At 40.0% G+C, this 22,315-nt stretch overlaps 2 protein-coding genes across 2 annotated transcripts in view; one reads left to right on the top strand and one right to left on the bottom strand.

Moving 5' to 3' along the window:
• Positions 1-12,888, bottom strand: part of LOC146004780 (uncharacterized) — a 122,315-nt gene extending 109,427 nt beyond the window's left edge. Inside the window, exon 1 of the mRNA XM_083143799.1 lies at positions 12,818-12,888. The gene's annotated coding sequence lies outside the window, so the exon portion shown is untranslated. The remainder of the gene's footprint in view (positions 1-12,817) is intronic.
• On the top strand, positions 4,215-6,740 carry LOC146004901 (zinc finger MYM-type protein 1-like). Its single transcript, XM_083143929.1, has 2 exons — positions 4,215-5,030; positions 6,723-6,740. The coding sequence occupies exons 1-2, from the start codon at positions 4,215-4,217 to the stop codon at positions 6,738-6,740; spliced, it is 834 nt and encodes a 277-aa protein (XP_083000055.1).
• Positions 12,889-22,315: the final 9,427 nt, after the last annotated feature.

The raw sequence follows: 22,315 nt of genomic DNA, 5'->3' as shown, positions 1-22,315 counted from the left end.
AATAATAGAGGGGCTTTTTGGAAAGTACTCATTCTAGAGATTTTATTAAAATATTAAGCAGGCAAAAACCTCACACATTAGATAACATTTTGTCCATTTTTTTCCGTGAATTGCTGCCTCTAAGAAATAAATACAAATTTCAAAATTTTGGGGGGGATTTTTAAGAACGGTATAAAAATCGGATATCCACTTGTTGTAAAGTAGTGTGTATAACGTTTAATTTTAAAAATTAGTACAAAATAGCATAATATTATTTGAAGCAACTCGAGACGGTACAAAAATATATGGTTGTAAGGTACAAATTTTCCCGCCCTTTTTCTGGCTGTTTCTGATGGGTACAAAATTTTTAAATAGTGGTACAAAATGGTACATAAATAGTACAATATTTTGATGTGGATAACTTAGCGGAAACTGATGATGAGGTTGAGACGTTACTCTGTAACCCCAAAATTGATTATTGTTTTTCGACGGTAAATTGAGTGGTACAAATATTATTTTTAGCATTTTTGAGTAGTACAAAAATAGTACAAAATTTAACAAATGAGGTTTTGATGGTACAAAAATGTGGGGTTACAAAGTAACGGAGCCAATTAAACCTATCCTTAAAGCACCCACAAATAAATTAGTCTGCGCTCGTCTATGATGACTCCTTGCTCATTTTATTGGAGACATGATGAAGAAAAATAAATTATTACGAAATAAACTGTATGAAACGATGTGTAGATTCAGGGGCAGGCATAAAAGGAGATAGACATCGACACATCATCTTTTTTTCAGGATTAGATGTCGAAAGAAATTTATCTAAAGAGCTCTGATTTACAAAACGTTATTACTAATTATTAATTATCTGATTAGTTAATTAATCTGATTTTTTTGTTAGTTTTAAGTGTTCACGAACCTTCAGTTGTTTAGGAATTTATCGTTACGTTTCACAAGACTGCTTTACTTCTCGTTTTCTAATAATAAGTTCAATAGAAAATGAAAGTTAATGGACCTTCTAGAGACAACGGCCTGATTAAGAGGAGTAAATGATGCCCCACCACCCTCGAGACCGATAGAACAAATCGTCATCGAAGGACGAATGACACCAAACCACATTTCACTGGAAAATATAGCGATTACCCCTTCTCGCCGACATCTGGTGCTAGGAGGAAATCTTCAATGAACATATGAAAAGAAATAAAAAGAGACATCCGCCCTAGACGAGAGAAGGTTGTTAGTCTGCCACTGTAACAAATGGAAGAAAATTATCACTTCAGCATTAATAACGCCAGAGGTACTAAGCTATTATTGGCTCATAATTCACTGTGGGGAATAGTAATCTCAAAAATTCACATTTTAATTGCATGTTTGGGGAATTAATTTCTCTTATAATGTGCTATATCATTGTTTTAAAAAAATATTATCAACTCACATTAATTTGACATATTCTATCCACGAGTTACCTGAAATTATGGTTACATGTTCAATGAGTACGTTCCCAAGTATCATTTTTTTTCTTTCAAAAGATTGGCAGAGAGTATTGCCGTTGAGTACCAGGTAGACGTGGTTATACAGGGCATTGGCAAATTAAAGTCAATCTCTCCAAATAATTTTTAGGCAAGAGCTAAAAAGTCAATAGTTGATCACGTCATTTTAAAATGTTTTTATTCTAAATTGCACGACTCTCATCATTATCGCCACAATATGAACATAACACAAAACAAATAAAATGGGACTTCACCAAAAATGCGTATCTCTGTTCGCAGCAGTTGCTTGTTCGATGTTCAGGCACCTGTAAACCTCGTACGATATTCGAACACAGAGGTAACGTATTGTGTATCAATCATAGAACACAGAGATATGGGCGGATCTAGAATATTTTGGGGGGGAGAGACACAGCATATGCCGCAAGCATTTATGTATATAACGTACGTCTATCAGCAGGATTCTAAATAATCCTTAGTACTAAGAGCCCTTGGCGTAGCCTATTACGATGTATTTTTGAGGGCTCATATTTTTTAGGATGTATTTAAACCTCATGGGCCCTTTCTCATACCCTTTTTCGACGTGTTTGAGGGTCCGTGGGCCCTTTGGGCCTCGGCGTAGATTTTCACGATGTGGTTAAATCTCAGGGACCCTTTTTTCTCGAAGCTTTTTACAACTTGTTCGACGGCCCCAGGGGCCGTTTGGGAGTATCCTTTCACGATGTGTTTAAACCTCATGGGCCTTTCTCTCTTAGCTTTTCTTTTTTACGACATGTGGAGGTTGTTTTGCAGTTCCGTGAATCTTCGGGGCAGGGGCGGCCGCTCATAAGGACGATACGGACGCCGCACTGCCGTGTGTAACAAATGAACAAACATTACATTAACATTTATATATTAGCTCTTACATTGTCTGAATTGCAAATATTCCGTTGCACATAGATCGTTGGTTAGTCGGTTCTGTAATCATTCTTCCGCGACAACTGCGAAGTTTGAACGCCACCGTGCGGGAGAATACGGAACTTCGAGAGAAATCTGGCGGGGCGGCGTCCTCCCACTTTACGAGACGTAGAGCTGCGTAGAGCATTCTCAAGCGCGGCCGCGAGGGGTAACATGTAAGGGAACTAGGGGAATAACGCGCGCGGGATCTGTGGCTGGGAGGACGGAGCGTTTGTCGTCCGAAACCCACCCCCTAGGCGAAACTGATCCTCTCTCCGGAGAACGGTAAACAATGATGAGTTGCTAGAAGCAATGAAGTTAACATAAGAAAGAAAATTATCAACCGTTGATAAAAATCATTCTGCATTCGATAATCTTATTCACTTATGACATAAGAGTAGAGCAATAAATAACGCAATTTCCAATGAGGAAAGATAATATCGGTAACTGAAAAAGTACAGACTCTTGCTTGATTTTTGTTATTTAAAGTCGTTTTCTGCTACTTTTCGGTAATCACGACGATGAGGATGAGTGATGATATAATGAAATTCATGGAGGGGCACTCACAAAAGACACCCATGTCCAGGCCGGGACTCGAACACAGGATCCGTGGCTTTGTAATGCGATATGTTAGCCACGGAAGTCGGCTACAGATTCTTGTTACTTGCAAAATTATCGCATATATGCGTTGTATGTTTTCTGAGTTTAGTGGAAAGTACATTTGCATTGCAATGATGTAGAGTACATCATTTAGATTTAATTACATATTTTGATTAGCACGTTCCAAAAAAAATCCTGATAATGTGACAAAGTTGTCAAAATTTATTTTCAAGCCGGCTGTTAAATAAATTAGAAACTCGTCATATAAACTCACCGCGACAGGAACGTCTGAACTACAAATTTCTGAGAAGTTGGCAAAATTGTCTGGCAACCCCGAGGCAATAAAACGACCAGATGGGAAGACGATAGCATTGACACTTGTTGTTTTTTCGTTTTCCATGGAGAAGTAAAGCTTTTTCGGTAGTTGTGTGCTGTAATTGAGTGTTTGTCGCGATGAACAGTGTGGAGAACTTGTTAGTGCAAAGTTTTTCTACCAGAAGTCTGGATGAAAAAATAAGCATAAAAAACCTAGGCCGGCCTAGGCCGAATTTGAATCTAGAACAAGTGTCCAAGAAGGGAGGTCGTGAGTTCACTCGGAAATTTCGCGTTGAAACTTACGAAAAGTGCGATTGGTTGTGCGGTTGTGACAAGAAGAATGCTTTCTTTTGTTTTCCGTGTGTGCTGTTTGGTGGAGATATTGCATGGTCCAAGGTGGGGGTGAAGGATCTACATCACTTGAGTGACAAAATCAAGAAGCACGAAGCTTCGCATGCGCACATGGACAATGTTCTCAACTTTGTTCTTCTGGGGAAAGTGAACATTCAAGCACGGTTGGACAGTGCATACCGTCAGTCTCTTCATGAACATAACGAGAAAGTTTCGAAGAACAGATATGTATTAAATATAATAATTAATTGCGTCCGTTTTTGTGGTGCATTCGAGTTAGCTCTCAGGGGTCATGACGAAACAGTTTCCTCCTCGAACCCAGGAATATTTCGCGGGCTTGTGAACTTCAGTGGCGAACTGGACGAAAGTATGAAAGGCCACCTAGAGAAAGCAAATGTTTTTAAGGGAACTTCGAAAACAGTTCAGAACGAATTGCTTGACTGCATGCTACAGGAATGCCACGAGGAAATTTCAAAAGAAATCGAGAAGGCTGATTTTTTGGCGGTAATAGCTGACGAAACGACCGATGTTTCGTCCGCATTTCAAATGGTAACAATTTTCCGTTATATTGTAAATGGAAAACCAGTGGAGAGATTTTGGAAATACTTAAATCCAGCTCTCCACGATGCATGCTCTCTAGCTCAGTGCATCCTTGAAAAGGTAGAACAGCATGTTGCAAATGAACCTCACAAGCTAATTGCTCAGACATTCGATGGTGCATCGGTAATGAACGGGTCCGCAAATGGTGTGCAGGCTATTATTCGGCAACGTTACAGTAATGCAGCTTACGTTCACTGCTATGCCCACCAGCTAAATTTAGTTATGGCCAATGCTGCATCAGTTAATCGCTACGTGCGAATATTTTTTGCTAGTTTACGAGGGATAGCAACATTTTTCTCAAATTCGTTCCAGAGAATCGCGGTTTTGGACGAAGTAGTAGGCAAGCGGTTACCAAGACCTGCAACGACAAGGTGGAATTTTCATGCAAGGTTGGTGAACACTGTTTACGAGCATAGGGAAGATCTGATCGAATGCATGGAAGCGATTCAAGCAGCAGACCATATTAAACTGGATTCTACTCTGGAGCAAGCAGCAGGCCTGGAAAAAATGTTGGAGGACGGGGAGTTTAACTATTGGCTGTCTCTTTTCCACAAGATAATGCTAAATGCTGACATATTATACAATCAGCTACAGAAAAGAGAAATAGACCCAACTTCTGTCGAGAGGCACATCACCTCTTTTGTCAAACATGTATCGAAAGTTCGAGAGGAAAGTGGTGAGGAATCTGAGAGTGAGGATGCTATGTTTTCGATAAAGCGCAGGAGGACTACTAATCGCAATCGAAGCGCCGAGGCAAAGGAGGTTTGTGATGTAATTATAAGCCAAGCGATCGATAGATTTTCCTTCAGAGGTCACCTTATTGCAGCAAACTTATTCTTGCCAGAAAAGTTCTCAAGCTACCGTGTGTCGTTTCCTGATATGTATCTGCAATCAGCATGCGGTGCTTATCCTTCCTTGGATGAGAAAAGGCTGAAGACAGAATTGAGCATAATATATCGAAGGAATGAATTTAGTAACATCTCGGGAGCCTTGGCCCTTTTCTCGTTTATGAACGAGAATAATCTCCAAGATACATTTGGCGAACGCATGAACCTTCTGAAAGTGCTCGTAACAATTCCCATGACCACATCAGAAGCCGAAAGATGTTTCTCCACTATGAATCGTGTAAAAACATTTTTGCGAAACACAATGGTTGAGGACAGATTAACAGCTCTTTCTATTGAGCGAAAGTTCACCCAGGATATTCCAGATTTTAACAATCGTGTCATCAACAAGTTTGCCAGCTTGAAGGACAGAAGGATGGATTTCAGTTACAAGCATGTCTGAAAAAGATTTCTGGTAAGTTTGAAGTTTTTATTTAGTATATTGGTTGAGATTCTGGTAACGCAGATATCACCTTTCCCGTGAGATATTTAAGTATTTTGGTGCCCTATTTCACATATCAATTAATCATGTTGGTCAGGAAATGTTTTCTGTGTCACTTTTTTACTAGTAATTTTCACGTTCAATGCAAGTAAATATTCATAATTGTGCTTATCAAGCTGTGTAAAAACTAATATCCCTTCTTCTGAATTTTCCCCTCTATTGAGTTAAAAAATGCTACGACTTAATCTGTTAGAATTCTATTTCTTCTTCGATCTTTCGTAATCTTTGCATTACTGTTAAATAATTATTTAATTTATTATAATAGGTTGAAACGTGCAAACATGATATTCGGTAAACACGAATATATCAATTTCTTATAACGTTGGCTGTTATGTACGAAATTCATCATTTAAACTCACATTACTAGTAGAGCAAATTTCTGACCTATCGCCCCTCCACTTTGGTTTACCACGAGCCGCCACTGCTTCGGGGGCCCTCGTTGTTTTCGAGAGTCCCATAGGGGCCCCTCGGCGTAGTTCACGCTCTTTTTACGAGCTGTTTTCAGAAGGATGCACATAGCATGTTAGCTGTAGTCTTCATTTTTGCTAGTCGTAAAGCTATTTGCCATTTTATACCTGTTTTCTAAGTTATGAAAATGAAAAAAATATAGGCTGTGCATATTGATACTTAGGTGTCATCTATCGCTTTCTGTTATGCCACTTCTCAACCTACTTCACATTTCTCCCACTCCTATATACCTATTTTGTAACTCGTGATAATGAAGATTTTGCAATTTGAGCTCCCTTTCGACATAGAAACTAACCTTCATTTTGCAGAGGTTCGATGATGGCCGGAGACAAGGAGAAAATAATCTGATCAGTTCATGTAACATTTACTTTTACTATCCTATCACCCATCTGCATTATCCTCCTTCCGGTCCTCGGTTCGAGCACGGTCTTATCCTATTACCGCAAAATAATAATGTGGAGTACAAAATTTTAGATTGATGAGTAAGCGCCTCCATGTTAATTTGTAGTTTTGTTTAGCATGTGTTGTCAATTGAGTAACACTAAAAAATACAATGGACTGCGTGAGCATCAACGGATATAAAGGTACTTTTCTTTTCAGCTATCCGATGCCAACTGACAGCACACCACACACACCACACCCCACGTGTGAGTGTACATGGTTCTAGTATATTATTGTAATCTATAGAAACTTCGATACCTGCTGTAAGCATATAGTGCATTTCACTCCGTGGCTAAAAAGTGGACTTTGAAAAACTCCAAGTTAATTTATTAACTTCAAAGATGCACACAGAGAGAGAGACAGGCGACATGCGCGTTTATGCTGCGTGTTGCTCTTCTGTGTGCTGATAGAAATTACGGAAGACCTAGTTTGTTTAGTTATTACTTATATCCTGTGCTGTCTTGTAATCAAGAAGACTCGTGTTTGATTTCTGGTGAAGGCACATGCCGCTACAAAAAAACTGTAAAAATGCAGTCTCTGCATAAGATGGATGAAGCTTATTTCCACGTAATGAAGCTCGACCTATACAGTTGTACAATATGGCAATGGATTGATGTCCTTTTTTTGTGAACATAGCGGTGCGTTTCCGCTTATTTCAATGTCAGCGAGCGTGATATGCAACGTGCATACGAAAAAGGGAGGGAGACCATAACGGATAATTCACATTTTGATTTCAATACTTTTGCTAGTCACGATTCGTCTGCTATCTAGATGATTCCGTGGCACGTGGACACTAGACGATACTTTTTGAAGATGGCTAAAAGCCAGGGAAGGAGAGAAAAATGTTACTTTTTACCCCTTTTGCCTGTGTGTGATAAAATGGTTTTACATGTGGCTAAACAAATTTTTCATTCATACGGTTGTCTCGTGATGCGAGGTGAAGCAATTTCCGATTCGGCAAGTGTGTGTTTCCATGTTATTAACAATAAGTTTTTACATGTTGTGTAAACTGTGTTTTCAGTATTGCAGAATATATTTACATATCACACAACGGGTATGAATTAGTGCACAAAAGATTTTTTTAACTATACGTTCACTATAAATCTGATACAAGTGAAGATGGTGGCAGTCGTCTTGTTAAGCACCCTTATATATACCTAAAAAAAATAGATTATTCTAATTCTAATAGTCCAGTGGCGAAGTTAAAAACAAAAGGGGCACAGAGACAGTGACAGACACTGACTGTACGTATCTAAAATGCCCCTCTTACAGAAAGGGAAATGGATCGTTAGGAAAATGAAGGTGTTATACGTATGACGCTACCCCGAATGCACAGACAGTATCGAGCATGGATGTTATATTATAAAAGTAAATTTTAAAAAAAAAAACACTTTACACTTTACATGTGGACGTTATTCTTCCCTACAGTTGCAGTACGGTATTGTCCATGGACATAAAAAAGAACTTTGAGGTTCTCCGAATAGACGCACATATCACTGTTGCAATATTTTTTTGTTTGTGTACATTCATCTCCTCTCCAGATGGGACCCCGAGAGCTTTTTTGGACAATGTTTTTGAGGGGTGCTTAAATTAACTGACGTCCTGAATCAAATGCATAGACTATAAATTTTTGTTCTCATTGAAATTAAAAAAGGATTTTACTCACCTGCTTTCTTGTTCAATTTTTTTGTATTTCCTTTACCATTGTAAACAGCGTTGATGTGAATGGGGCACCGTGTCTCACTGTATAGTCTTCTGACAACGGAACTGTGCATCGGGGGGGGGGGGCGTAAAGTTCTACTTCTGTATGCATGCAAATATATAGTTATCATCTGTTTCAACTGCCCCCTGAGATCCTGCTTTGCCCCATGTGAAAAATATAAAACAGATTCTTACCTGGAATTCTCACTAATCCTTAAAATTATAGCCAATATTTCTCTAGCAACATAACAAAGACACGTATTGATTTGATGATTTATTAAGGTGTGTTGTATTCCGTAATGTCATACCAGGATCGGGAAAAATTGCTCTTCCACATCCAGATTTCGGGAATCGATTTTCCGATTTTCAGTATCTAGAACCATGAACCGTACCCAGGATTTTTTTCTATACCTGTGATAAGCAACATGTGCGTGGATTTTACAAAATCAAAGTTCCTGACTTTTCCAGTCAGTCTTAAATAACTTTCTAGACTACAAAATAAGAGTTATACTTCAACTTTGCAAATTAATGAATCAATGTTATTGAACATTTTTAAAATATATTAAAAATAAAATAATGGTTTTTATATGCCATAATACCTCAAAAGGAAGGTTGTTAGGAACAAATACAAAATGTATTTTTGGTTACCAATCCTGGCAAGCAAAAAAGATTTAATTCCCCTGACTTTTCCAGGTTCTGAACGCTTTTTAAAAGAAAATTCTTGCTGTTTCAATGACGACTTCTCCAGGTACACCAGGATTTTCAGGTCAGTTGGAACCGTGGAAGTGAATTATCTGAAGGGACCGGTTAAGATAAGTGACTTCACCCTGGCAGTGCCTCTACAGACATAATATTATTTCCATGGCATATTTTCATTTTTAGAATCTTAGAAGTAAAAATAAATTCCAGTGGCAACCAAGAAAATATTAAGTGGGTTGCATACATATAGGATAGAAAATGTGATTTCCAACGACTTGTAACGTCGATTTTCTTCAACCTTCATGTCCTACACACACACTGTGAAAGTTGTCATTGTGGTACGGTCATACTCATGTGTACTTATGCTCAAGACAATTACGAGTAGAAAAGAAGAAAAGTTGCAGTAAAATAAATTCCGATTGACAGAATCTCGTAAATAATATTGCACTTAGTTTCTTTAGTGTTTTGGAAAAATAACAGCATCTGTTAAAAGTACATCAGGCAATTTTTTGTCAATATATCTATCAACTCTTATGCTGTAAAGTGGATTCACCTATTTACATTATAATCATTAATCATAAGCTATTCTATGGCTGGCAGTATGGCTTGCAGGAAAACTCTGATGTCACACCTTCTGCTCACTGATGGCGAAGATACCACCTTGCGGTGTGAGTGGAAAGCAAGATGCCCCCTCCCTTCCCCTTATATATGGTTGGTTGTGTATTGCAGTAATTGAGGAATCTTTGTTCCATAATGTAAAGAGTATACAAAATTCCTCTCTAAGAAAATTAATGTCAAACATTAGTGTAATTGAAGAACCATTCAAATCAAGGGATTCCTATTTGTCGAGTGTCAAACAAATGTTTTTGACTCAATACAAAATCAAAACAATTTTCAAAATGTATACAGTGTTCAACAGAATGTTCTACATAACCAGTAGAATGTCTATAGTTGCTCAAAAGCCTTTCTTTATAGCAAGTAGCGTCTGAGCAGAGACGAAAGAAGTCGGGACAGTTCCGACTAAACGTCTGGTATGCCTTGCATCAATCTCTGTAAATCAAAAATTACCAAATATTGCAAACCATGCTTCTCTCCAGAAACAACAGGATCATTTGTACAAGGAAAAAATCGAAATTCTCGTAAAATCTGAAAAATCAGCAACATTGTATCTACGTTTTTATATGTCCGCATTAAAATTTTCCATAGCTTGAGGGTGGGGGGGAGGGGGAACTTGATCCGCATGACTCCCTTCCTCTTCAGTACGGGCCTGTCTAGAACAGTTGGGACATTTTGAGTGGTCTTGTATTAAAGGTGACTAATGTGTTTGGATGTGCTGCCATGAAATTTGAACTGCTCAGTTTTTTGTTTCCCACATCTATCTTTTGGTAATAGTGATGCATGAGATAGAGAGAGGGAGTGAATATTTGATTTTTGTTACTTTCGATTTTCTGCCACTTCTAGCTAATCGCAACGATGAGAACGAATGATGATATCTTGATATGAAATTGATGAAGGGACGGACAATCACAAAGAGCATGCATGCCCAGGCTTGGGTTCGAAGGCGGGAGTTTAAAACGGGTTACACAAGTCATCGTGGAGTGTAAATATCAATTTCAAATCATATGAATTATTTATATTATGTAAACGCATCAAATATGATAAGCAACACAGGCGTGTGTTTGATAAATGTATTGTAAAAGAAAAGATAAGTGATAAACCTGATTGTTGGCATGATATCGATTCCATAACATTCTATTGCAGTAAAAAAATGTCATTTGAAACGGCGAAGCTATCAATGGGATTGCATACATTAAGGATAGAAGATGGCTTGCAGTATTGAAACAAGAATTGGACGAGCAAATACAAGTAGTTGCCAAGAAAAGTTGTTCGCCTTGATGTCCCCTACACACTGAAAGTTGTAGGTGTTATAGGGCCTCACCCTGTCTATATAAATTCAAGAAAATGACAAGTAGAAAAAAGTTGCAGTAAAGTAAATATGATTGAAAATCTCTCAAATTATATTAATTTTCTTGTTGTAGTTACATTTCACTGTGTCTGTAGCAGACGTTGTCTGTTAAAATACCTCAGGCACAACCTTTTTTTTTACTAAAAAATTCTGTCAACTCTTCTGCTGTGGACTGGATTCTCCTAATTTTGTTCATAAATCTTATACCATTCTGTGGTAGAAACCAATATCAGCATAAAAACCATAATGTTTGGGCTTTGTAGATATTGTAGGCTTCTGCTCAGTGGTGGCGATAACCGCCCAGAGACCTCGCACTAGTGGGGTGGAGTAAGGTGAAGGAGGCTTCTTATTATGGCTGATATCTTACCACGGTCATTAAGGAACATAGTATTCATAATGTAAAGAGCGTACAAAATGTCCCTCTATGCAACTTAATAAGAAATATTTATGATATTCTCCCCTTCAGCACAAACACTTCCCGTGAACCACCGACGAAACTTTGCAGCATGCAGAGAACATCACGACAAACAGCTTTTCTTAATCTTTTGCTAATTCAGGTCTTGTTTCGGTGCTACTAACCTGTGTGCATGCAGGCCCGTAGCGAGGAATTCTTAGTAGAGGGGGCAAAGTTAATCCTAGTGGGGGCAAATTTTTAATACATTGTGTCGCATTTGCACATATAACGAGCTACACAAGAGTGTGTCCCCTCCGCACTACCAAAAGCTATAAGTAACCGAAAAAGGATGATATGGTGAAACTCCAACCAACCAAAAAAGATTCGTACAACATCAAATAAGGATCATTCGATAATGACCTTTCCGGTTAATAGACAATTAATACGTACCAACAGCTTTTGGCCTCCCTGCAGAACTGATTATAAATCGTGCTTCACAATGTTTCTCTCTAGTTTCCAGTGTTTAAGATTTTTACGTATCAAGAATCTAACGAGAATTCAACACCACCATTGTGTTAAGTGTTATGAAAGAAAAATCGAATAAATTAAATAATGATGGATACATATTATCTACGCTACATTAAAACATGGGCCTTTTAGTCTTTTACGGATCCTATTTGCTTCAAGGGGAGACTTATGCGTCACTAGTATAGACAATGTAGGCCTACTGGTTATGTTAACCATTTTGTAAAATATTGCATGAATTGTATTATTTTACTGTTGAAATACGATTAGATTGCCACCCGACAAACAAATAGGATACCCTTGATTAATGAATGTCTTCTTGGATTACAGTGTCCGACTGCCACGCAGGCTACGCAAGTTCGATTCCCGGGGTGGGTGATGTAGGGTCGGCCTTCTCCTCGCATATAGCAATTATGGGACTCACTCAGATTGAAATCAATGGGTACCTGGGGCCAACCTGGGGGATAAAGGCGGCTGGAGCATTGTAATGATCACATCACTTCCAAAACAACCGAGATCGAGAATGTGTGGGTCCCTACTCCCACATTCCTTAATATGCCTTCATGACACATGCACGCGGAACATTACCTCTATCTTACCTGATGTTATGTAAGGCTAATCGGGACTGGACCTAAAGTTTAAGGTAGGATCTCCACCACTATGTGCCTCCAACGGATATCGAACCCGGGACCCCTTGATTACAAAGCACCAACGTTACCACCACGCGATCGGGAGGCCCACCTGGCAAATGGAAATAGACATGTCAACTGGGGGAGGTGTGAGGAAAAAGTAAAGTAAATAAGGTCAACAGAAAAAAGGTTTGAAGCCGGGAGACAAGCTTCCACCATTTAAATCTCCTAGCCAACCATGACAGTTGGAGTACTTGGGTAATAAGAAGATAATGTAAACAGATTAGAGGGGTTAAACAACAGATGAAGAGGAATAGCCGATGGATGTGCCAGCACTTACCTCTGCTTCCTGATGGCGGCACTGGCAGCTTATGTTAGTGATGCACTATTACCTACTGATTCGCAACCAAAAAGAGACCTGCCTCAGGGCACACATCGCTTATATAGGCTAGTAGCTAACTTCCGCCGTAATTTGTCACTCCCTTTCTGTGAAGTTCGTTGCAACATCCAGGGAACGGAGAATACCGGATGTGAAACAACGTTTTGCACCGGCATCCCCACACTATTCAGAAACCTGATATCAACAAAGAAAATTGCTTCCGTTAAAACCAATGTCATGCAATCCATGCCAATTACGCGTCAGTGACCCGTGCATGCATTTTGTCGAAATAAAAGGAGAGAGGGGGGAACGAACGTTAATGACACTTATGAAATTCATCAGACATAAAATATCGTTTTTCGAAAAAATTACCTTCCAACTCTATACCCTTCCCCACGCACATGCACCAAGCGATAAAAACCTGGCATCTCCAGCTGGAATACAGTTCATAAAATCCATGACAATTGACATTCAGGGGCGCCAACTTTTCAAAAACATTGGGTGGGCTCAAACACTTGCGTTATAAGGTCACAAAAAATATATATAAATTCTCCTTTCCTTACACCACGGTCATAGGCGTACGCAGATGGGAGCTGAAGAGGCTACAGCCCAGGGACGGTGAGATGGGTGGGCGCGGTTGGGCAAGCGCCTATCCAAAAAAATCTCTGCCCACCCGATTGCCCACCTGAACAGATTCATTAAGTATTGAGAAGTTTTGGGGAAAATACGAATGCATCAATAAAAATATATTCTTGTGTTGACTCTGTGCGTATTTATCTTATGAATATTGTTGTTGGCTCACATACTATTATCCTTTAGATTTACACTACTTGACCAAATAAGATAGCGAAAATCGCAACAAAATACGGTGACAGATAATACATTCCTTACTTAGAACTTGAAACATAAACCTTGGTGATCAAATTAACACTTCTGTGGCTAGAAGTACTGCAATATCTATATACAGCCAAAGTGCACTTTTTCCGAGGTGGGAGAACACAATCATGATATGATATAATAAATATCTAAGAAGACGAACAAATGAATAAATAAAAAACCTTTTCGCGTTCCTTCCATACAGTATGAAAAAGAACTTTGATTCATGACTAGCCCGTTCCATACCCGATGGAGACACATAATGTTTCGGATTCCACTTTAAACTGTAGGTCCAGTCCCGAATAGCCTTACTGTGCAGTGGACTAAAAACACAAAATCAATAAACAATAATCATGACTAGGCTTCTTTAACCTAGGGTTTTGCATAATAGATGATTTATTTCGCTCGTGTGGTAATTGTGTCAGAAATTGAAACTGTTTCCAAGAGTTTCAAATCGCAATGAACAGGAACAGTAGCGGCGATTAGGGGGTGGCGACAGGAGGCAGTTGTCCCCCCCCACTTTTTAACCCAATCGTCGTCACTGAACACGAGAAACATCATTTGTAGGAAGGTAAGTGTGAACATGCTACATGGCTACCATGATCAAATTTCATAACTTTTCTTTCCCTAAATTACTTCCTACAATATATGTAAACGTATTTGTTTTCTTAATCTCTACTCATATTTCTATTCAACCACATCTAGCATCTCGATATTTATTTTGCACAAATTCCTTTATTTTTAATATTTTTAGTTTTATCTTGTATAAAAATTACGTTTTTTATGCCAGTAAAGTTCAATGGAAAATGAACAAAGTGCTTTAAAACTTTCCTAACAACATTGATTGATTGATTTGGTGTTTTGAGTCCACTTTATGCACAGTAAGGGTAATTGGGACTGGAATTACAATTTAAAGTGGGATCCGAACCACTATGTGCCTCCACCGGGGACTGATCCCGGGACCCCTTCATTACAAGGCGGTGACGTTACCATTTCCTAACAAGACATTAATTAGATGCAAACATTCACATGCACGTATTAATTCGGAACACCGCTGTGAGCCAAGTAAAAGGATCATTCATTAACCCTCAATGAGGAGGCAGTGCTCTTTTCAGTTAAAAACTAACAACATTGTTAAATCTGTATATTCAAATTCATTCGTTTGAATTATGGAGAAAACAAAAATATACCTTCACTATTATCAGTGTCAGTGTTTACCACACTTTGTCATCATCCTTGAATATATTGCATCGCAAGAATAAACAAGATATTTCGTTTTGAAAAGTAAGTTAACAGTAGCATACAAAGGTTGATAGTTGAAACTTGCGCAACTGTAAATGTTCAATTTTGGCATAACTTGCTTCCCTAACATAAAATGATAAAATTACATTTCATGTAGTTTTGCTCCGAAATTGCTTCCCTCCATGAAGCGTGAGGTAATGAACCAGCACACATTAACAATAAATCCCCATACTTCTTGTGCGATATCTTCACAGGTTCTTCGTTCAATGGAGATGGCATTCTCACAGCTATCTCCTTAGAATTATATCTCTTAACTACGATTTTTGCAGGATCCTCTTGCAGTGAACTTGTTTTCATATAGATAGTGTTTGGCTTGCTTCTCTGAAATCGTAGTTCACAAATATCTCTTCTTGCCCCTCTCCTGGGAACGGTGTAAGTTTCACACGTAGAAATATTTATTGTAGCCTACGGTGTCTCTTGCATTTGTAAAGAATTTGATTCATATTTTTCATAATACAAGCAGGGGAAAAAAGTGCAAAAGGATAAATAAGACGTATAGCAGAAAAGAGAAAAGGCGAAAGAAATACAAAGAAATTCGGGTCAGAGAATACGCGCTTCTGAAACTCAAAACTTTATATCTGCCCACCCTAAATTATCAATATTCGGCTCCTGCCACCAGGTCAAAATTTTCTGGCGCCGCCCCTGCTACAGCCCTCTCCAAAATGTTGAACAATCAACTTTTCAAATGAGGCATTAAAGAATTAGGAGAAAATAAAACAGAGTGGTAAATGCAAACTTGCCTCAAAATGACACGCGACTGCCATTCTTGAAAGAGTCAAGTTTTTAATATACGAAATATGTTTTTGTGTATGCCGCCACCCTAGAAAGCAGCTATGCAAGATCCTCCTTTACAATTCCTGTCCCTCTCGAAAAAATATCCTGCGTACGCCAAGGACTAAGATAGATTTTCTTTTGTGACACTGGTAGGTTTCATGAGAACTGAATATTCTTAAAGCATGTTTCCAGTTGGAAAAGCCAGAATAAATTAAACAAAGGGTTCCGTGTGTCGAACCCGAGACCCCTTGGTTAACACTATGTTACCACTGTGACATCGGGGAGGCTCGTAATCCCGCGAATTAATATTTAACGACGAACTTGGTAAATCTGTAATACCTGGCGAGAGTAATATCCATCCGAGGGTGCTTGATTACAAATTTATTCATACTAAATGAGACTGAAAACCACAGCCACATGACACCAATGTTCACTCAAACCATTTTCTCTTCAATTCCAGAAGGATTTTTTTTCCCACCTATTCAAGCTGCTCCGGCGCCCACCCAGCGTCGCATACAGTGGGTTCCTGGAGGAAACTCTTGGGGCGGCCAGGGTCGTGGTGCTGATCACAACAACCCCGCCTTCGGCCGTGATCAAGATAGTATGGGGCCTTAACTACACACCCCCTATACACCTTCATGGTGTGCACAATACTTTTTATTATAACAGGTATAATAAAATATCTTGTTGAAAACTGTAACTTGAAATTTAAATATGTAGCTCTCATGAATTATTCACCTTACATAATTTATCTGTGTAATTGTGTATTTTTTTTATTTGACGTCGTGCTGTATTGGGTGGCCGCGGTGGCTCAGTCGGTAACGCGTCTGACCACCATGCTAAAGATCCCGGGTTCGATCCCCGGCCGGTTCAAATCCGGGAATCCGGCGGCCCGGCGTCACCCAGCGTCGAATAACATTGGTACCTGGGGGAAACCCTGGGGGGTAAAGGTGGTCAGGGGCGTGATGCTGATCACATCACCCCCAGTCACGACCGGATCAAGAAAGTGTGGGGCGTTACCCCCATACCCCCTATACGTCTTCATGGCGTGGTGCGAAGCACAGGGGAACACTTTACCTTTTTTTTGCTGTATATGGGTTTTATACTTTGTTCCGCACTTACAGTAAAATAAACTATTATTATTAGGGCTGAGTCAATACTGATACCGCAGTATCGGTTGATATTTTTACACCTATACTAGCTGATACCATTGTTTTTGAGTAAGTAAGTAAGTATTTATTGCTTATCTCATGTGCGAGCCATCGGCTGTGCGCACTACATCTATTTGTATCACACAACTATGATTTTCCTTACAGACTACACTTTCCATTACATTCCGTATATGTGTTAAATAGCAGTTCTGGTCGTTTTAACTGTTCTCACTTAAACTAACACTATTCTTCTTCCTTATCCCGTCTCTGTGCAACACTTCTTTTCCCCCTAATTGTTTGTAAATATACCCCCACCTTTTCCAATAGTTCCATGTTTCTTTGCACTACGATTGATTTGAACACAGTTTCAAAGCTGATGTTGCGTAGCTTCTCCTCCTGCAGAACGCGCGTGTCCTGACATAAGAATAAATGTTCTGTCCCATCATCACCATTGCATAATACGCATTTATATATCCCTTCCTAGATAGAAGCGCGGCCGAAACCAACATTTGTTTCTTTTCAAACGTTCGTTCACCTTTTACAAATTACTTTTGGCTTTGAGGTTGTGCATTTGTTAAATGAACCTGTACTCAAGTTTCCGTTAACAGCAAGTACGTGACACAAAGATCCGTACGCAGATAAGAATCGCTGTCAAATCAAGCCTAATGTGAAATTATCCCCATACGAGTTCCGAAGTCTACCAGGCTTTGTTCGTACAGAGGCGGTCTCATGTAACAATAACCCTAATGAGGTCTCGAAAGCCAACAAAACACCTGTTGGTAATCCTTCTACTTTATTTGGTGTTTGCGGACGTCTTTCTCTTTACAGCCCTTCCGCAGTCAAAAAGGTCGTCGCCCATGAAAGTGAGACACAGTAGTAGACCTAGTGCCCGGGTTCTAAGCCATCATTTGGCGCTCGAATCATCATTTGGCGCTCAGTGTTGCCAACTCACCCCACGAAAATTTCACCAACTAATATTTTGAAGCCTTTCACGGTGTATGTTAACCTCACAAGCAGTGTTGCCAACTCGGGCGAGGCGTAGCCTTTTATGGTGTATGTTAACCTCACCAGCAGTGTTTCCAACTCGGCGTAGCCTTTCACGGTGTATAATTTTTTAGCTTTTTGTGTGAGTGTACATGTGTTCGGGCGAGGCGTAGCTTTTTACGGTGTATGTTAACCCCACTAGCCTCAGCGTACATGAGAGTTCTGAATTTTTTTTTGAGGCTCGAATCATCATTTGGCGCTCGTCGTAGCCTTAATGGATTTCTCTCGTAAGGCATGATCTCCACTTGATGTATATTTTGAGGGGTAGAGTTGGCAACACTGTGGGCTCACTGTAGCCTTTTATGAGGGGGGTCTATTGTTTTTTGTTTACATCTGGCAACACTGCCGTAGTTTGACAGCGTTGTTAACCTACTGGGTTTTTTTTCACTGAGGCTCGAATCATCATTTGAGGCTCGTCGTAGCCTTTTATGATGTATATTTTGAGGGGCACAGAGTTGGCGATACTGTGGGTTTTTACTGTAGCCTTTTATGAGGGGGGTCTATTGCCCTCTGTTTACATCTGGCAACACTATCGTAGATTTTTTGACAGTGTTGTTAACCTACTGGGTTTTTTTCACTGTAAATTTTCATCAAAGGACCTGAGGGGTCCATGTATTTTTTATGTCTGGCAATACTGTTGGGGGCCTAGTGTTGGCGACACTGTGGGTTTTTACTGTAGCCTTTTATGAGGGGGGTTTATTGTCCCCTTTTTATATTTGGCAATTTTATTGGATGTTCCTTTTTTAAAACTTGGGTTTTACCAACCCATCCGAAGAAAATTCCACTATATGATCTTTCACTGGCTAAGCCAACCTACAAATAGGAGTTGGCAACACTGACGAGCATTAAATGATGATTTCGAGCCTCAAATAATGATTTCGAGCATCAAATAATGATTCGAGCCTCAAATGATAATTCAAGACTCGTCAGTGTTGGCAACCCACTCTACAAAAATTCCACTATATGATATTTTGAAGCCTTTCACGGTGTATGTTAACCCCTCACAAGCAGTGTTGCCAACTCGGGGGCGAGGCGTAGCCTTTTATGGTGTATGTTAACCCTACCAGCAGTGTTTCCAACTCGTCGTAATTTTTCACGGTGTATAATTTTTACACGCGCGCGCGTGTATTGTGACGAATGCACTCTCTCATCCTTGAAGGATGAATGCAACTTATCGTAATTTTCCAACTGTGGGACCAAATGTTTATATATCGTGACTTTTGTAAACCTCTTTCGGGAACAATGTGTCGCACACACACACGCGCGCGCGCGTGCCTGTATTGTGACGCAAGCAAACAAAAAAAACTTTGCCTGTCATTACAAAAAAAACTTTGACCGTATTCTTAAATAACTAACAAAGACAATGAATCTTTTTGGCTTCCGCAAACAGATCAACATGGAGACTGCACCGCCAAATTCCAATAACCTCTTACCTTCCGTATTATCTAAACTCAATGGTTTACTGATTGTTCATCTCAACAGCATTTGGACGAAACTGAATGACGATGTGGGCAAGATGTTTTATGTTTTTAATAACAATTTACATTTCTACGAAATTCCGATCGACGGGAAACTTCAAATCACCGTGAATCCGGAAAACGCAGGCGAAATCAAAATTTCTACCGGCAAGAATATTTTTCGAATCAAGCACGACAAGATGCTTTCTAACATTACGTACGATGTTTCTGCAGGAGATTATCTTTACATGGAACTTCTCGGAGATTACGACAAACTCATTCCTCTCTTTGTAGAATTACGAATCGTCTATCCTATTATAAATAACCGTTAACCAAAAATGCCTAACGACATTTTCGGCAACACCAAGCGTGTAGACCACGCAGAAGAGATTCTCATGTTGGACATTCGAGTTAAGAAGTTGAGGACCGATTTGATTGCTTTGCAGGAAACCTTAAACAAAAGTTTAGAGTCGGAAATCGCTACGCTCCAAACGCAATGTCTCGACCCCATTCTGAAAATCGATTCCGAACTGAAGACGCTGATAAAAAATTATGTCGACGTACCTTCTTACGACAGTGTTCAAAATATACAGTTGAGCGTGGATTCGCTTCAAAATGATTTGGCCAAATTACAGCAATTTCAATCGAAAAATGAAGATTTGGAAAAATTGAAACTCGAAATCGAAGAACGAACTTCCGCAATAGAAAAGAATTTCTCTGAACTTCAAACCGTCGTGAACGATATAGACGCAGAACGCTTGCATGTCGTTGTTTCCAAATTACAAGAAGAATTCACCAGCATGTTGGAAGAAATTAAATCCAAGTTGCAGACTTTGGAAGATACAATGACGAACCTACCATCGTCGGACGAACTGCAGGTCATCGGTAAAAGCGTCGCGAACATAAAAATTCAATTGGAGGCCTATCAAGATTTCGAACACATTCAAACCACCATCGCCACGCTTCAGGCGTCCTTGGAATTGATCAACGAAGAAATTAAAAATATTCACGCTGAAGCGAGAGCGTTGACGAGCATTCAAGACACGTTAAGCACGGTTCAGCAGAAGATCGAATATTTAGAAAATTTAAACGTCGAAACGAATCTCGCTCATTTTCATCACGTACTGGACAACATACAGGGTGACTTGGAATCGTTACGGACGAGCGTGCCTTCGAGCGAAGATTTGGAAAAATTGAAAACGGCGGTGACGGCACTATCCGATTCAAACGACATCAAAAGTTCATTGAGCGATCTCGAGAGTAGGGTGGCCAATCTCCCCACCTCCAAAGAATTGCACGCTTTGAAAAGAAGCATATCTCGAATGCTGAAACGACTAGAAACGGAAACGGCGAACGTGGAACAGATTCGAGACGAAATTAGTTCGCTGGTGTCGACGCTGCCCACTTCGCAGAGCGTCGCCGACCTTCACACGCAGTTTACAGAGATGCGAAGCATCGTGAACGATCTTACCGAGAAGAGCTCGAAATTGAATCAAGTCGAGAACCTTCAGAACATTGTCGTCAACATCAGAGATCAAGTTGGAGTGCTGGAATCCACGCAGGAATCGACGCTGGCCTCTTTCGGTGCCAAGTTGCAAGAACTCAACGAAAACTACAAGCAGTTGAACGTGGAAGTGAAAATCAAACCGTCGTTTTCTGCCGTAACGGATACCATAGTCGAGCATTTGTTGCCCATCGAAAATAAACTCGGACACGTTCACAGTAACCTGCTCGCCGTCGACACTAAATTCGCTAAACTGCATTCTCTGCAAGCCATCGAAATCAACAGCGTACCCAATCAACAGAGAATCTCCACGTTCATCGAAGGTAACAAACTGTACATGTTACATCCTTATCATCCTACTACAAGTTTCTCCTCGATGGCACGATTCAGATAAACGAATTTTCGTACTGGTCTCACGGCAGAAAAGCTAGCGTTCCCACCATGACTTTGATATCGAATCGTGGTGTCCAGAAAGCAGGAAACATTCCTCTGGCACGTTGGAACGAAACGCGCAACATATATGAAATACACGAAGACGAAGATCTCACCGTTTTCGACGTGAGTGCCGGCGATAAGCTGATCATTCAAAACACGAGCGAAGTGCCACCCTCTTTGAATCCCATCACGCTGGTGCTTCTCTTGAAACGTAATCTCTAAGAAAAATGTCTAGGCAAGCCATCGTCGAAGAATTGCATAAACCTGCACGCCGCAACTACGAACGTTTGGCTGTGGTAACCAAGGGCATCGACGACCTCTGGCAAAGTGACCTCGTGGAGATGAGCAGTGGCAATTTGAAAAACGTGCATAAATTGAACAAGGGCAACAAGTACCTCCTCACCGTCATAGACACGTTTTCGAAATTCGCATGGGCTCTACCTTTGAAGGCGAAAACGGGAACGTGCGTCACGGAAGCATTCAAATTAATTTTTCGTGAAAGCGGTGGCAGACGACCACGGTTTCTGCAAACGGACAACGGTAAAGAATTTTACAACGCCGTATTCCAAAAGTTTATTCAAAAACACAAGATTCGACATTATTCGACCTTCAGTCACATCAAAGCCAGCATCGTGGAAAGATTCAATCGAACCTTGAAAACACACATGTGGAAACGATTCACGCTTCGGGGAAATTACAAATGGGTCGACATCCTGCCGGAACTCGTTGACACCTATAATGATACGGTACACAGAACGATAGGCATGAAGCCAGCTGACGTTACCAAGTCCGACGAGCAGCGTTTAATTTCTACAGTTTACTGTCCAAAGTACACACCCACGAGCTAAATACAAAATTGGAGACCGGGTGAGGATCAGCAAATTCAAACGCACCTTCGAGAAGGGATTCACAAAAA

This window comes from Lepisma saccharinum, chromosome 22, assembly GCF_977018435.1.
Source record: "Lepisma saccharinum chromosome 22, izLepSacc3.1, whole genome shotgun sequence".
In the NCBI taxonomy this organism is placed as follows: Eukaryota; Metazoa; Arthropoda; class Insecta; order Zygentoma; family Lepismatidae; genus Lepisma; species Lepisma saccharinum.
This window is presented reverse-complemented; position numbering and strand designations above follow the sequence as displayed.